The 17867-nt window shown below is 35.1% G+C and overlaps 3 protein-coding genes across 3 annotated transcripts; all 3 read right to left on the bottom strand.

Annotated features, from left to right (window-relative positions):
- Positions 1-485: 485 nt before the first annotated feature.
- Positions 486-3174, bottom strand: LOC120347275 (CCR4-NOT transcription complex subunit 11-like). Its single transcript, XM_039417177.2, has 2 exons — positions 2912-3174; positions 486-1991 (listed from the first exon to the last, which is right to left on the bottom strand). Exon 2 carries the CDS (start codon positions 1924-1926, stop codon positions 562-564), a length of 1365 nt encoding a protein of 454 aa, XP_039273111.1. The 5' UTR covers positions 1927-1991; positions 2912-3174; the 3' UTR covers positions 486-561.
- Positions 3175-6317: 3143 nt separating this feature from the next.
- On the bottom strand, positions 6318-13140 carry LOC144429615 (uncharacterized). Its single transcript, XM_078117723.1, has 2 exons — positions 9477-13140; positions 6318-7148 (listed from the first exon to the last, which is right to left on the bottom strand). The coding sequence occupies exon 1, from the start codon at positions 10596-10598 to the stop codon at positions 10134-10136; it is 465 nt and encodes a 154-aa protein (XP_077973849.1). The 5' UTR covers positions 10599-13140; the 3' UTR covers positions 6318-7148; positions 9477-10133.
- Positions 13141-13295: 155 nt separating this feature from the next.
- LOC120347535 (mitochondrial glycine transporter-like) lies at positions 13296-17182 on the bottom strand. The gene is made up of 8 exons (XM_039417553.2): positions 16710-17182; positions 16316-16528; positions 16165-16238; positions 15919-16024; positions 15679-15850; positions 15364-15515; positions 14851-14943; positions 13296-14780 (listed from the first exon to the last, which is right to left on the bottom strand). Exons 1-8 carry the CDS (start codon positions 16722-16724, stop codon positions 14751-14753), a joined length of 855 nt encoding a protein of 284 aa, XP_039273487.2. The 5' UTR covers positions 16725-17182; the 3' UTR covers positions 13296-14750.
- Between the last annotated feature and the right edge of the window lie 685 nt (positions 17183-17867).

Raw genomic sequence — 17867 nt, 5'->3', positions numbered from 1 at the left:
GTAATGGACTGAATATATTGCGCAACAGAAAAATCATCACCGGTGAAAAAGTCGGCAATTTCAACGAATGGAAATACAAAATAAGATCAATCAAATATTAGTATATCACTCGCCTTCTAAATCCCAACTTACAGTAATCTCATTCGTAAACGAAAGGAATGCGCATCATTTACTCTCTTTCAAAAACCTATTTATCAATTGGCGTCATAATGACCCCAATTGTTACATTGTGCTGTATTTTAACGTTAGCGTAGCTGTTGAGCTTGAGCTTCTTTTTCTATCAAATTTCGCTGCGCAGCTGCCGTAATTTGCCAGCCCCCTTGTAATGAAGTCACATTAATCGTTGTATCTAGGTATTTGCAAATAAACATTTTTGATCATCCGTCCCAGTAATCAAGTCTATTTTCCGCATCCGGCCCACTCGGGAAAGTAATTGCCCACCCCTGACTTAGACCCTTCTCTGTATCGATATAAGTACATAAACATACTTGCACAATTCTGATTGTTTATTTGATGACGTGGCATCACTGAAAATTTTATATTGATTTCATATGTAAAACATTATTTTTTAGCAGCCTCTGCTTCTGCAGTGTCCAATTGCTTCAGCAAGCGAAATAGTCCAGCCGCTTCTCTTATGCGACTAAACTCTATACAAAATGCTTGCACTTCTATGAACAAGTCTTTGACATTTATAATGCGATTCCGTATCAGTGATTGCAGAAATACACAGACTAAGCGAACTAATCTGTTTTGCATGTATTTATCCTTAATCGTTTCACATGTTGATATGCAATTAGAAATATATAAATGAATAAATTCAGTTGGCAATTCCACTGCTGTGGTTAGTCTGTTAACGACTTCCATTGAATGTAGAGACATCTCCATGTTCACAAGAACTGAAAAATATTCCGTTATTTGGCTAGATTGCATTAACATCAACAGAACCTCAATGGCAACAAGTGGATTGTTTTCAACCAAGTCTGGTAGTTTGGCTGGAGTCAAACCCACATGATAGACCAACTTGGAATCATCGTTTAATTGCGCAAGAAGTTGTTGTTGTTGACCATTCGTTAAAGGATTTTTAAACGCTTTTGTCATCAATTTTCTTACTTCACCTGCTTTGTTTGTATTTTTTGTCATTTGACTGTCCCAGAGGAATTTATGACGTGCAGGCAGAGTTGGGTTCATCCAGACCAATTCATTATCTGGAGGATGTAAAAGTGGAATGGGTCGCACAAAGGTTGGTCTTATGTTTTCTGTCATTGGTGCTGATTTACCAGATAACAAACTTTCAAGGACCTGTTGCTGAACAGGCTTTGAATCCGATGGCGGATCGGCTTTTTGCATATTGGGAGGTTCAGGGTGGGGCATCACACAAGGTATACCAGTTTTGTTTAGCACTGGCAGTTGGGATTGCCGCTCCACTAAAGAAAGTTGCAAACCGCTAACATCATAAACAGATTTTTGTGGGTGAGAAGTATTTTCACCCTCTGAAAACAATACTTGCTTAGGTGTACGTTTAACTAAGTCCTTATTTGGTAATGATATCAGCTGCGACAAAAATGCTTTTTCAGAACTTGACAATGGAGGGAGTTTGCCCATTGCAGGTATTTCATGAGAAATTGTCAAATTTTGTGTGTTTTGCAGCAAGTGTACGAAAACTGTAGCAAAAGGGTTTGAAGCAACTGGTTCCGCTTTGTACATATCATAAAGCAAATATATTGCGGCAAGTCGCTGATTTGGACCAGGAAGTAGATCTCGATTTTGTAGTAACAGAACAATAGATGATCCAACCCGAAAATGATCATGCTTGTTGAATCCAAGACGTTGTAATGCAGAACCGAGGCTGTCAAAAGTGGTTGTGCTAACTGTATCCTCCCGTAGCAGGTTCATGACATGTCCTATTTCTTTTGTGGTCAGTGACATTGTTTTCTCTTGGAGACCCTTCGAGTTATGTTTTTGTCAAATCTAAAGTTAGGTTTTTGTCAAATCTAGAGAAAACACATATTGAGCATCAACTTACTGCTGCATCAGACCATGGAATGAAAAAATACAAGCTTATTTCTCCCAAAGAGTGAAAACCATTTGTATTATTTTACCAACCTCTGGTTCAGCACCAACTCTACCCAAAGGGATTGTCCCTGATATTTAAATTTTAGAAGTATATTATAAAGTACTAGCCTATTATCATTACGAAATAATCTTGTTTTTTTCTTTATGATTGACATCAGATATTCAGACTCATTCAACTTCTGGTAATTGTGAAAAAAATAAATCAAAACAAGCTCTATGCCAAGTAATCACAAAAGTGAGTTTATATGATTATACCATATTTCTGTATTTAGAAACTGAAGATTTTGTATTTAAAAATATCCTATTGAGCAATACATATTATTCTGGAATGTATTAGCTGATTACAACTGACCAGTGTTCTGATTCAAGACATGCCCGCAATCAAGATTGATTAAGAAGCAGAGACATGCCAGTGGTGACAATTTTCAATGACAGAACACACAAAATTGCTAACACCCAATATTTAATTTAGATATATTCGGATATTACAGTATTAACAAATGCAATATGTTTACAATATTTGTAAAGATTTGACAAAACAGTTAGGAAGCAAATTTAACCATTCGAAAACAGTATAATAAAGAGTTGACAAAAATTTAAAAGAGTTGACTGTAATACAGTAATACGAGATTGTGCAGTTGTGACAATGAAAACCTGCAGACCCACCAGAATTCATTTTTAGCTACTGTTGTATCGGTAAATCTTTTCAGTTTATTTGAAATCTTGTTACTTCTACTCTCCCACATAGTAAAAGCTAACTTCATTTCTCTTCTCCCTCAATGTTCTACCGGTACGGTAACAAAATAACGAAAAATTGAAATAGTCAACCTAAACTTACCGGGGTCTGATGTAGTTTCGTACCTAACATACTTCTAGTGGGCGTAGCATGACATTTTTTTTTTTTAATGGGATAATATAATAAATTATAACAAAAAGTACCGGTATATAACCATTCGAGCAATCATAAGATAAATAATCCAATATTCATTTTTCATATGTCCATTCCATCAGTGTTTTTTCACGTATCAATCCTGACCCCCAACTGACTACACCATCCAAAAATTACGTCAACACGACATCACAGTGACGTAATACAGCCCTTCAAACTATACGAACTCCCATCCAAGACGCGCAAACGAGCACCAGAAATCGAGCAGTTATTTCCCTCGTTTTCTCGTCGCAACGATTCCGATAAGAGAGAGATCGATAACGTCAGTCAGTTCTTTATCGCCGGCGCCAATACCAATTGGGCGATTGTACGTATATTTGGCAAGCTCTATGACGTGATTGTGATGTCGTAGTGACGTAATTTTTGGATAGCGTAATCAGATGGGGATTAGGATTGAGATATCAAAAAATTGTTATGCTACGTCCACTAGAAGTACCGTACGTTAGTTACTGATCGTACGGTACCGGATCAGTCTAGTTCGTTAGTCGTTGGCCTAGTCTAGTTCGAGAATTAGCTTTAAATAAAATAAAAAATTTCCTCGAAATGCACAGCTAAGATCGCCCACACAATACGTTAATACCGGTACGGTACCTAGTACCTACTAAAGTGTTATAGTCACTTTGGTGTCTACCCTGCGGGCTACCGAATGCGAAATGCACCAAAAATCGGGAATTACAGAAAACTGCCTGTACTAAAATACGGGAACAACGGGCAAATTCCCTAAAATAGAGGAGCGGCAAATAAACTTTTTGAGTGTATGTGGGGTATTACACTAGAAAGCGTGAGCAACGTGTAATATACACCTGCATAGGATAGGGTTGCCTAGGATTACAAATTTTCAAATGGAAACTTTCTAAATTTGAACCAATTTTGTTACACAAGAAACAAAACAACGCTCGAAACCAGTTTTCGAGTTTTTATGTTAGACAGATAAGATAAGTTTATTTCGATTCCATAATCAGCAAAAAGACGATAAAATGGCTGATAAAAACAAATGAATACAAACTGATTATGAAATCAGGAGAGCAAACAAAACCTTGGACAAAATTTAAAACGTACAGAATATAAGATGGAAGGTATTGCCAAAAAGAAGTGGTACGCGTTCACTCACCTAAAACTATTGAATCAAATCATTCACACTCGCACACACAACCATAGGGTTAGCTAACCATTTGTCAGCTACGGTATTTACTTCTTATCTTTGTTTGTTTACCAATAAAACAGCAGCTGATCACTTGAATGTTATTATTGGGATTCGCATTTCGACACAGGCACAGGCATGATGGATAACGAAAGAACAGGATTTGAAAAAAAAAAATAAACTACTTTGGCATTGCTGTACCGGCTAGCTGCCATTCCAATTTCACATACTTGCTTCGCATAGAACTAAGGAAAAGAAGTGACCAGGCATTTTCAGCATTTTATATAAAACTACATTGCATATAACATTTATATAAACACATCCCAATCATGTCCGTCTCGACCTAAACAGATTTATATTGGAACCCACCGCATCTGCAATTTGTTTGTTACACAAGTTAGACGCCCGAACAATAACACGTTCGTGTTTTTATCTTTTTCATAATATGTTTGTGAGTGTAACATGTGTAAACAGGCACATGCGAATCTACGTGTTTTAAACCTTACTAGATTGAGGTTTTGCCTGTTTTCCCGATTTTCCATCATTCTGTGTGTTTATGTTTTGTGTTCATTATTTGTTTTGTGCATGTTTTTGGGGGATGATTGTCGTGGTGTGTTTTTCCATTTGTGCGAGTGTGGATGAATGGGCACAAACGCTGGTTACGGCGTTCGCTTTCGACCTTTTCTAGGTGTTTTCATTTTCCCGATCTTTCCGTCTCCCATGTCTGTTTTTTTTTATTCGTGTTCTGTGTTGTAGACGAAAGGCTACTTCCGTAGTATGTGAACCAAGATGGCGGACACCGGAACGTAATATGTGTACCAGGTTAGAGTTAGGCCATAATTTCAGGTACAAATACTACGGGAGTCACTTGGCTAGTTCCCGAACTCGTAATAAAACTAAGGGAAATTGGAATAAAATTCAGGCCTAACCCTAATCTGGTACACATTCTACGTTCTAGTGTCCGCCATCTTGGTTCACATACTACGGGAGCACCTACGAAAGATCGAAATAAAATTTCGTTGTCGTATATTGTGTTGATTTACATAGTTATAACGGTGGAAGGGTAAGCCGAGCCGACTAAAAAGCAGGATCTTTCGTTAAAATTATGCAGTAATGAACAATGCGGAAATGAATTGAAAATTAGGAAGTCTGCATTGAGGTATCTAGAATGAATACGAATACCTAAAACAGATTTCATAGTCTTTCTGCCAATTCTGGAGGGAACGGTGGAAAATCGCGGAAAGGCGAGAAAATTTGATTAGGGGTTTCTATTATTTCTATGCAGAAAATAGCACTAGAAGTCGAGATACGGATTTTAGTATTGACAGCGTCCCAACGTTCGCCGAGGCATAGACCACCGAGTCCGCTCTTATCCTATCCTGAAATTTAGTGATTCCCGAAAAATAATTCTCGACCAGTATAAACCTACGGACGCCACGGGATGGATATTTCTCCGATCCGTGGCCCAAGTAAAATTCTACCTGTAGCCTACTAAACTACCATTTTATGCTTATTTTGACATTGTCATCAGGAGTAACTCTTTCTAACTATTTATATGCTTCATAACCATCATTTTGATTCATATATTTTACTACCTGCATTTTGTAATTGATTTCATTGTCTATTGCATATGTTTCGGGAATGTTTAAATAGTTTTGTTTGAAATGGTTATTTGATTTATACCTAACTAAACACTGACAAATAGCTAGCAAAACGATAACACGAGCTAATGTCAAAATTGAGAAAATGCAGAACATTGTCCTAGAATTGTCCCATTGTGGTCAGAATGTTTGCAGACATTCCAGAAAATCTGTCTGAGTGAAAAGTGTCTGACCGGCTGCTAAAATTTCAACTGTTACGTCATGTTGGGCATTGGGTGTCGCTGCTCGATAACCAGTTTGGTTACCCGCGGCCTCCCTTCCCCAGTAAAAATGTGTGTTGACTTTTATTTATTTTTCAAACTGATAAAAAAAAAAATTGACAATGACTCTTGTTGGTTAGCTCATGTTATAAAAATAAACAAGGAATTTGGCATTCCGGGAAACATCCGACACTTGGCACATGAAAAATATTTCATTTTTGTTGCTTATCCTATGTTTTTCGCGAATAGGCATAAACAAACCGGTGTACATGATTCATAATATTCAACCACTTGCCATTTTAAAGCACTGTTAGCTAATTTTAGTCTAATCTATGTAAGCATTCTTGAGACCAATGTTTATTGCTGACACTGGACTGAAACTTCTCAGGAGATGAGAATACTATAGGGTTATGCAATTGTCGGAACCGAAATGGCGGAAACGCAACTAAAATTGACAAATAGCTTGCCAGACCACGAAAACGAGATAATGGTGATTTTCATATTCATCCAGGGGTTAGAGGAAAGTCGATGGGGAGGCATAATCCTAGGGCGAACCACGGCCTCTCGTCCGGTTACCAGTCCTTGTTGGGTATGACAATAGTAACATAGTTATCCTCACCTTTGCAATTCAAAGCCCTTTTCCCATGTCTCATCGTTGTGTAATTATATATATATTATTTTTTCCTAATATACTGAAATGTTATGAGTGGGAACATTTTGTCTAAAATGATTGCAACAATCATACTCTTAGTCACAAAGATTCGACTGTGACTGTTTACGACTATATTGTAGAATAGAATAAAAAATGATCATCTAGTTCTAGTGCTTCTCATTATGTACTACATTTTGCAGGTGTTGAATGTTATTGAATCCACATTTGAGACTTCTAAAAATTTTCAAGGCCCATCGATCAAGGTATTGGAGCCTTCGTTATACACAACTGATATGTGTGAAAAAAGTCAATATATAAAACAAGAGAGCGATTTTCAAATATATGAACACGAAAGACAAAACGAGTTGTACGAGTATGCCATCTGTCAGAGTATATTAACGTTATCGTAGTCTTCACGACTTCGCCTTTTAGCGAAAAGTACAATCTTTCGTGTCCAATAAGAGAAGTTCATCTAAAAAAATTAAAATAATATTAATAATTCAGTTATGATTTTATTTCTGTAGAAAGCATTAGTAACGCTGCAACTACCAACCCACAGTAGCCTACCTCCCACTGTTATCTACTGTTTTTTTCACCTTATTACTTATCGATTTTAATCGGTAAGTATGTTGATAGGTATTTGTCTGTCTGTTTGTCTGATAGATGCACGCGATATCTCACGAAAGCGAGATTGAATCTTCTCCAGATTTTGCATGTGCATTCATCATATGTCGGACCAGAAGCCTATTGATTTTGGATGAATTATGTCTCATAATTAGCGAGTTATTAATTAATTAGTGATGGGACACGAGGTGTCACTATGGAGTAAGAGCGCTGTTCTGGGGGATCCCCTAACTTTCGATCGATAACTGTTCGGTCTCTGACCGATATTCTCGTTTTATGTATCACTAATGGTTTCATATGGTATTATTTTTCACTAAACCGAAATAAGTAAATTCATAAAACTTCGTTTTCATTCTAAATATATCTTGTGTTTGACATATTTTTACCAAATTATTTGAATCCGTTCAGTCTATTATGTATAATCATCTGTGGAATCTGTTTGATTTTTGAACCCCCACTCAACACACACACATAAAGATGATGTGACTTGATTATCCCCTCTTCTCAATTTTTTTCTATCATTTTGTGATCATAATTGTAAATTCTAGAATGTTTTACCTTTATATTTAGCCATCTGAAATTGTTACTGAAATAGCGTGTTTTACAGGACTCGGACGAGAATATTCGAAACAAATGACAATATTAGCCTACTAACAACTTCTTCCACATTTAAAAACTGGAAATCTGAAATAGATTAGCCCAACAGGATATTATTAGTCTTTAGTTGTCTGTGGTTCCCAAGCCCTATATTGTCATGGTAGGCTATTCACAAGCTCAAAGCCCCAGACAGTATCCTATATAGTGATTTTTTAATATATTCCAATTATATGGTTACAAGATGTGATTGCCCGTGTAGTATTTTTATATTTTATGTTTCAAATCTCAAGTTTTGACAACCCCCGTGAATTTTAGTCCCGTGTGTTTGTCTTGTGTGTGGTAATTTTTTGTGCCTTGGCTAGTACAACATAAATTCTTTGGAGAGACCGTTGTTTATCTCATATATATATATATAAATTAATTTTCACCTCAAAACTCTGAAAATTCATTTGGGTCCCAGGTTCTACGGTAAAGTTACATCTCCATTTCGGCCCACTGTGCGCGTAGATTCACAATTTACATTTTTTGTAATTACTGCTACCATTGTCATTGTACTCGCCGCTGAGACGCAGGTAATTTGAAACCTATCAGTTGGAAACTAAATACACGATCGTGTAACAGAAAGCAACCTAAAATATTAAATTTTATGCTGTCTAATAATAGAAATTTAACACATGCAAATAAATTTTAATTAACAAAATTATTCAGAAAAATAAAAAATACAATGAAGTTGACATATTTTGAGGAGAAGCCGCTGAGACGCAGGTAATTTGAAACCTATCAGTTGGAAACTAAATACACGATCGTGTAACAGAAAGCAACCTAAAATATTAAATTTTATGCTGTCTAATAATAGAAATTTAACACATGCAAATAAATTTTAATTAACAAAATTATTCAGAAAAATAAAAAATACAATGAAGTTGACATATTTTGAGGAGAATTGCATGTTACGTCAAACACAAGACTAAAATAACAGTTACTTATATTATAAATTGTTCATCAGGTAAGTGGATTATGGGAAAAATTTTGGATTGTGTTGTTTATGTATAACTGTTTTAGTCGATTGAGGTTCAATTCAACATCACCATTATTTTCTAAATACAATTCTTCACATTTTGTAATAATTGGTATATATAATTATGGGACAATGCGAAAAAAATCCATCCACTGTAGTTGGAAATGGGTTTTCAATTTTGTGAAATATTTCTTCGCAATTTTCAATAAAAGGAAATATATAAACACATTCACTGCAATGAATGTTTAAACCTAGATTACTTTGATTGTTTGTCACTCGTCTCCGAATTTGTATCGCTTCTTTCTTATTCCTAACTACACTGCTGTTTAGTTTCAGTATGAAGTTACGAGCAGTTCGAAAAAATAGGTAAGTATTTTTTATAGTCTAGTTCAAAACCTGCAATGCATAACAACGTGTGGCCATATGCATTTTCGTTTTTTTCTATCAGCGTATATAACTAGCTAAATTCAACATGTAGCAAGAGTAGCTAATCTAGACATTACTATTTTACATAGATATAAAAAATTGTGATAAAATAAAACAAATAAAAAATTTTCTTACCTCGTATGAGTCAACTTCACGTTTGAAGATGTACTCCTCTTTCTTTTTGTTGTCTCATGTTTGATGAGGATTTAAAATAGTCAAAATCTTTTTCAGTCTTGAACTCATTTTCGCCCTAAATACAAACGTAATAGTATCAATAGTATATATATTTGGCATACTGATATGGGGTCGAGATTTCATCCAAATCAGGTTCTGTAAATATTTGATTAGAAGCGTTATCTGGTTGGTTAGATCTCAATATTTATTTCTAAATTTCCAACTAAATGACTATTTCGGTAGTCCAGTCATCATTATTAATTTACAATAAACTCTAAATAATGCTATATTAGGTAACAGGAAATTCTTCAAAAAGGCTCTAAAATTGAACTTTTGTAAATGAGACTTTTATCAACTTTTCAGATTTAAGTGAATACCCGTATAACTGGTATTGAGGTTTAAATGCATATTTATATCTTCACTATACTTAAAAATTATACCAATTATTAAAGAAATCAAGAACACTCCTACTATTTTCCTTTCCGAATATGTCCTATAAGGCAGTTCGATCTTATATTTCCAAACTGATTTTCTGAAAAACTTTCAATGATGGTAAAAATTTTATTTAGAACTGGTTTATGACTTTTATGATACCGGATTATTTGTCAAAACTGAATTTTATTCATCAACGCTGTTGGAAACGGAGGAAATCAAATATCTGAACTGAACGTTTGTAGTACTTGCAGGCAAGAAATCAATTTTCTCGTCATTGTTTGATCCAGTTTCTGAATCAACATATCTATTTGGCCGACTGAATAAACTAGAAACCGCATTATGTTTTTCTTCGGAAATGGTAGAATTGTTAGTTTTCCCAAAGGCATTGATTGTTTCGTATCCATTGCTGGTCAAAGCAGATTCAGCATTAATTCCATTTTTGCTGGTTATTGATTTTGTCAGATATTCCGGAATACTCGGAATTTCACCTTCAAGTTCAATTTCTTGCACATCATTTATGCTTTGGCCTCGCTTCTCATTAAGACGTTTTTTGGCCTGTTTGTTATCGGACAATCTGATCGGTTTCGTGGGTGATGGACGTGGGTGTCCTTTGTTATTCTCCGTTCGTTTTGAGAAAGGGTGAGACATTACATATTTCCTTTTCTAGTTAATTAAATCGCCGGAATCACTGACCACATGTTCATTTTTATAAGTTTAGTTTGGAGGGGTTTATGCTCATGAACAAAACTCGCTAAATCATCAATTTTCTCGGCAATTCTTACTGCTAATTTATGGCTAACCTGCGAGGTTTCAACTCTTTAAGGTCAATTGTAAATCTATTTATCTGAATAGAAACGTTATCTTCTTCTTCGTGGATACAGATTCTTTCATCTCTCGGAGAACGTCGAGAATATTCTGCAGAGGATTTGTGAGATGCAGTTGGACTATCTATTCGTGGTACATGTACTGATTCAAAATGCCCCTCACTTGCCAGATGTTCAAAAGATGATGACGTTGATTCTTTATTGCCAGCAGGAAAATCCGAAAAGTGCTATTCCAGCAGCTTTCTTACAGATTTTTAATTCTGGATCGTTTCATTCATTTGTGGTAGATTGTCTTCAGCCAATGATGCACTAACCATGGAATCATCGATAGTCGGTGTCGTCGTCTGTATAGTATTGACAAGTCCAGTTTCTTCGATTTTTTTCAGAACGTTCGGATCATTTATAGTTTTTTCTGGTGACGAATCTATTTCGCTTCTATTAGGTAGATGACGATATTCATGGGAACTCTGTGCGACCGAATTCTTGCAAGCAGACAAGTTGTATTCTTCATTTAAAACATGGCGCTGAACTAATTATAATTACCAAATATTTATTTGGTAGAGTTAGGGTTAGATGGTTTTAGTTGGGGTGGAGATTCTTCAGTTGGGTACCATGGGGGGCACGTGGTACAAGTGGTAAAAGTGGGACACGTGGGGCAAATGGGACACGACATCTTGGAGACACCCCAAAAATACCATGAATCAATTAATTTCGATAAAAATAATCGATCAACCGACTACTATTGTGAAACATTATTTCCCTAAATATTAAAAAGATAATACTTTCTGGCTGAAACCGTTATTAACAAACCCCGGCTTTATGTTCATTATTATCTTGAACTTTAATTTTATAGACGTAATTGACGGAGTTAAAGCGAGACGACATTCGCATTTTATGCTTGGTCTGATATGTAGGCTGGCGCTGATAAAAAGTCGGTGCTCCGAAAGTATGTGCACCAAGAATATTTAATTCTGACTGAAATTTAATTTTAAGCTTCGTTCAGAGTGAACTATTTCAAGGATGTTTGGAGAGAACCATTACTAAATAAGATCATTGGCCGGCTATGCTAATTGATAATCATGTTCTTTATTCTAATATATATATATATTCTTATACCACACTGATATAATATACTTTTTCGTATCGAACCCCAAAAGAAACACCATGACAGAAAGTTCACTTCAAAGTTCCTCATTTGCACAAACTTTTTTTCATGAGAATATTGAACAGCCATTATATTGCTATTGTCCCAGAAGAAACTGATAATTACGGTTGAACAAGCAGTTAAGTTATCGGGTTCTACAACATACGTAGCATAAAGATTTTCCTGAAATTGCTGTTCACATTCTGACATCTGCATGTTTTTTTTTTTTTCAATGTTGGGTTTTTGATATAACACATACATGATATTTGTTCTCTATTTGAGTGGTGTAATTCTATATGATGGTTATAGACTTATAATTGGGATAAAGTAGCTCCTATATCTATTATTGTAATTAGGCGACCAGTTGAGCTATATTGGATTCTCTACTTCGTTTTAATTTGCTGTGCTATTCTATTCTGTGTCCTGTGTGTATACGGAAATTTTCATCTTCGGTCAAGGTTTTGCTTTATAGATAATGCCCAACATGTGAATGATTAGTGTGGTTTGACCAACAGTGAGAGCTTTTGCAGGGTTTGTGAACAATTCCCTCTGTGTGCCAACCACAATTTCCTCTTCCTCAGATCTTACAACTAGCAGGCTAGTGATAGATATAATAATTAATATTTACTCAAGTTAATGAATTTTTCTCAAAAGTGTAGGGTAGCCCTTTGTCGTTTCCTAATATGCAATCATTGAATATTCTACTCGCAGATTTATTTTTGTTTTTCAGGATGTCGTGATCATCAATTCAACAGCTAACCAATTCAACATAAAAGATGTTTACATCAACAAGACTTGTAGACCGAAGGATCATACATGATAAATTTGAACTGACCCCAGCGATCGACTACAAAAAACCTTACTTGAACCTTTATTAACTTATAATATATATTCCCATAACCTATTTTCTACCTCAGTATCACACTGCCTTAATTCATTTTAAATATAATTTCCGGTATATTTATTGATTGATAGTATTTGGACGTTAATTTGGCCTGTTATTTGTTGAGTGAAGCAGGTCTGCCCCGCCTCTTCATGCATACAACTTGGCAATTCGTCATTAGGTGACTCCAACTACAATCAGCTTGGCGATATCTTTTGAGGAATATTTTTTTATACACAAACAATGTTAAATCTCACTGCTCTATGTCTGCCTCACCTACGTTCTATCTAACCAGTGGTGGGATTCAAATTTTTTGTCAGTCAGTTTCTTTACAAAAGTTATATTTTTCAGCCGGTTCCGTTACAAACAGAACATTGACAGTAACCAGTGCGAATCCACTGAATCCCACCACTGGTTCTAACTAATGAGATTAAAAGAAAGTGAAAAACAAACATCCTAAGTCCCATCATCAAGAGTATTTCAAACAATACAAGTTTTACAAGAAATCTTTCCTTTGCTTCAAATAGAGCAAATGGGCACGAAGGCAAAAATGAATAACAATAATGAAGTAATCAAAAGATATCACCAAAGCAGTGCATCCACATATAGATCTTAGCATGTCATTATAGTTGCTTACTCTCTCTCTATTAGTAATACATTAATATTTTAATTTTTTTTGGAAAGGATGCAAAGGATGATTTTGGTGAACTTGCAGAAACTAAGTGACCGAAAAAGTTCCAGCAACAAAATATGGTATTTCAGAGCAGTTTTGTAAAGGAATTCAGCAAAAACACTGAGTCAAATCTATATTTGAACAAACAGTTTACTAGTTTTCGGTTAACACAAGTCAATGACTTAATTGATTAGGCTACATTGTAAAGAGCTATCTAAAAAAATACCACGCTGGGAAGAATATAAAAGAAAACCAAGCTTTTTAGGCAATGTTGCCACTGTGGCAGGCTGTAGAGTCATGGCGCACACACCACTCAGAGTTCCACATTCATAGATGTACTGAAACACATCTATATATGGAAATCTTGATGATATTGTCATCAAAACATCTCTAAATATATACAAATCTTGATATGTTATCAGAAAGTCAAATCAGAGCACCAGTACTTTTTTGGAAATATTTTGAGATATGAAAATTTTGACCCTACTTTAATTTGGAGAAAATTGAGGTCAAAGAGATAGGAAGTCCGTATGTGCATACATTATTAACACATATTGATGTATCGAAATATCTGCATGTTGCAGATATCAGTACATCTTCAAGTACATATAATGAACAATAATAATAATAAACTAGCAGTTAAACGGGATTTGAAAATCTAGATGAGATAATTGGTTTGAACTGATTAATCCAAATCCAGAAGCGGGTCTGAGTGTTTAATATGTTACTTATCTATTAAATTAACAGCTTTGCAAATTATGTAATAAAAAGATCAGAGATAACAAACAAGAACAAAATTAACAGCATCCGTTTTTATAAAAGTAGTATTATGTCCTTCCTTTGCAAATGTGATACAGAAAGAAAAAAGGAGAGTCAGCCCCATCAATTTGTGCTCTCTACCAAAAAACATACATGTAGAAAGGAACTAAGAATGCCAGACTTTAAAGAAACAAAATTATGGATAAGCAACCAATTCAGCTTCTCATGGGTACTATGCATAAACACAAACAAAAAGGCTCAAGTTGACCATTAAACTTTTCTTCAACTTCTCACACAAAGAGATTACAAACTCAAAACCAATCCCTGCGCTATTGCACTAAAAATATTTGGGAATCATATATAAACTTGTAGGAAACGTAAGTGTAAATCAAATGCAAAATATAAAAGAAACAAGTTAATACCATTTCACCCAAAAAGTAAGAGCAAATGAAAATGCAAATATAATAAAAAAAATATATATACAAAATAACGTAGCATACACAAATCCCAAAACCCATCAGGTCTTCAAATGTAGGCATCTCATGATCTGAAATAAAAGACATATTACCATATCATTGAGTAAAATGATTACTCTAAGGAAAAGACTAAAAACAAACCTCTTCATAAACAGTCCATGCCATTGCTGCTATCAGCGTCCTCCTCAGCACCCTCGGTGTGAGTCCGCGGAAAAATCCTCTCAAACCTTCAACCTAAGATAAGAACAGAGATTGATATTTTTGGAATGAAATCGTTCTTATTATTTACTTTGGTAAATTAACAAATATCTACTTATATGATTGCAAAAAATTGAGTTTAATACTTTAATTTATTATTTCCAAAGAAATTTTCTTTGTAAACTAGTTTGAAACAAATGGCAATAAATGTACAGACAAGGACATTGTTATATGAGGTTCTTGCGTATTTTTGTGTTAATTTGTGGTGTATGCAAACTGAACTTATCATTTTCTGAATCTTTCACAGAGTTGATTCCACATGTAAAAAAACTAGAAGAGTGGATCAAATTTCTTTGAACCAAAATGCAGATTGAAAGCAATAAAAAGAATGTATACATAATATTGCAGAGACACAAACTGCAATATAACGGAAATATATTTCAATGCCAAACTTACATTGTATACTTTTATTACAGTTCTTTTGAGTGAATTTTTGTTTTCACTAACTTGCATCTGAGTTTTTATTACATCAGCAGGCTGAGTCAGTACAGACGCACAGACTCCTGCACCTATGCCGCAGATAAAATGCATCGTGCAGCTGCCATTTCCTGTTAACACATACCAAATATATTGATTTAATCACTGGCACAGACAAGTAATGACAACTATTGATTAAATGATTATTCAGTCTCTCAATGTATTTAAGTATTACCAAGCCCGGACAACAGAATATACATTATTGATTACATTATGAATAATTTGAATAATTACCATTTTCAGTCATTATTGACTTTCCTTTGTTGTAGAACATAAGATACAAGCCGGAGAATGGTGCATCTCTTATAAGAGTTGCAGATAACCCCGAAACTAATCCGTGGCGACCTTCGAGTGTGTAGATGCTATGCAGAGCATTCCCAACGCCTGTATATTTAAAATTTCCGCTCTGAAAATTAATGAAACAATCAGCGACAACATTATAACCAGGTAAATAAATTAAATATGGCAACCTACCTCAATGCGTGTTTTTACCACTGTGAATGGTATAAGTATTGTAGCTGTTATGGTGCGAGCAGTTGCACCTAGTAGCAATGACTGGTACGCAGTTGGGCTTGCATCTCTGTAACAAATTAAATTTACAATTCAGTTAAATATCAGTTCAAAATTCATTAAATATATAAAATGACTGTTGAAATACTAGTATTCAGCCAGCACTCTGGGTCCAAGTATTAATTTTCTCAAGTAATTAAAGACTGTTACCTAAAAAAGTGACTTTTGAGAGCATGTAGAGAACTGAAATACATCCCCACACCTGGTACACATCGATAGATTGACTGAAAAAAAAAAGTTTTTTAATTTATCGAAATGCAGAAAAAATTTACAACAGCCAGCCCTATATCGCTATACTCACTGGCTGGAATCCCTTCCATAAACCAATAACTCTATCATTTCTAACGATGCAATTCATCGTTTGCATCATGCCGAGTTTCTGAGATCCAGCCAAGCTGGATGCAACAGCGGCAGATTGCAGTCTTGTCTTCACAAGATCCAGGGGTTGAAACAACAATGTGGAACATGTTCCACTGAGGCTGCCCGCAAGAAAAGACTTGACGAGTGGACTTGCCTGAAAGAGAATGAAATATAATATATATTACTGATATATATAAATAAAGATAACTGAAAAATATTTTCTAGAATCTGGATATATTCTATATTACATGCTTAATGAAATTGAATTTATCAAACCAAAATATTTCTATAACAATTGGTTATTAGTATAACAAATGCAACTTAAACCAACCCACCAGTATGCTATCCATGATTGTAGCGTTTTCTGATGTTTTTGCTTATTATCCAAGATAAAAAGAATAGTGATATCGATATAGACAAATGTATTGAGGTCACAATTATAGTTTATTAATTGATTGTCTTTCAAGTCTTTTGGCTAGTGAAACGCGCTAGGGCACAACCACGTCGCCTGAAAATGCGTACACACTTCCAACAATAGCAGCTCTTGATAAAATATATTTCACAAGCAACGCATTGTCTTGAAGGTTCTTAAACTCTAGTAACTCCGATGGAAAGTTCATGATGTACAGTGAAAAAGTTGACAAAGAAACGAAAGTAAAATATTGGTTTCATTCGATCCTAAATCCAAAATTTATATCCAACTGTTATCAGACTGCAAGAAGTCTTCTGGTCTTCTTAAAGTTAAATCCAGTTTCCAATTATCAACAGTAATATATCCTAATGAATACAGCTATTAATATGGAAATTGATACCAATAAATGAAAAAAATTTAATTTCGTTAACATAAAAAGAATAAGCAAGGCAAAGTTTTTCAAATTCCCAACTACGTTTGCTACCACAGTAACTGGCTGACTAATCCAATATCCGGCATGAACTGGTAACCGGAGGAAGGCTGTGGTATGCTATTTGGTTAAGCTGTTTTATCGCATTTCTTTCCTCTCTTCCAGAAGAAATATGTAAATCCTATCCTATGAAAAGGAATGATTTTAACATATCACAATTTCTTAGTAGGCTATATCAGTATATTCTGATATTTGAGCAGAGTCCCTGGCAGGTGGGTAAAGTTGTGTTTCTTTTAACCATCTTTAAAGTTTCGCATTTTAACATTTAAAAGAGGGGGAATAGGGGGGTGCGCATTTCCAATACGTTGATAATATCTTTGTCGACCAATTTGCAATCACCGTGTTTTTGTCTGTTTGATTGCTGTGATGCGATGCTTTGTTTATAATTTGACGAGGTATGTTTGAAATAATCGTGTTCTTAAAATATAGGCTATGACGGTCAGAAATGCAATAAAAAGCCCAATTTTTCCACGCATGGCTGCGTATGTTCTAGTCTCAACGCAGCATAAGCGATGTTCAAGGCTTGAAATCCGCGGTCGCACACTGGTTGTTTGGTCGCAAATACGTCTTCCGAGTGTCGTACTTTGGTGG

This window comes from Styela clava, chromosome 11, assembly GCF_964204865.1.
Source record: "Styela clava chromosome 11, kaStyClav1.hap1.2, whole genome shotgun sequence".
Lineage (NCBI taxonomy): Eukaryota > Metazoa > Chordata > Ascidiacea > Stolidobranchia > Styelidae > Styela > Styela clava.
Note: the sequence above shows the minus strand (reverse complement) of the source record. Positions and strands in the feature narration are given on the sequence as shown.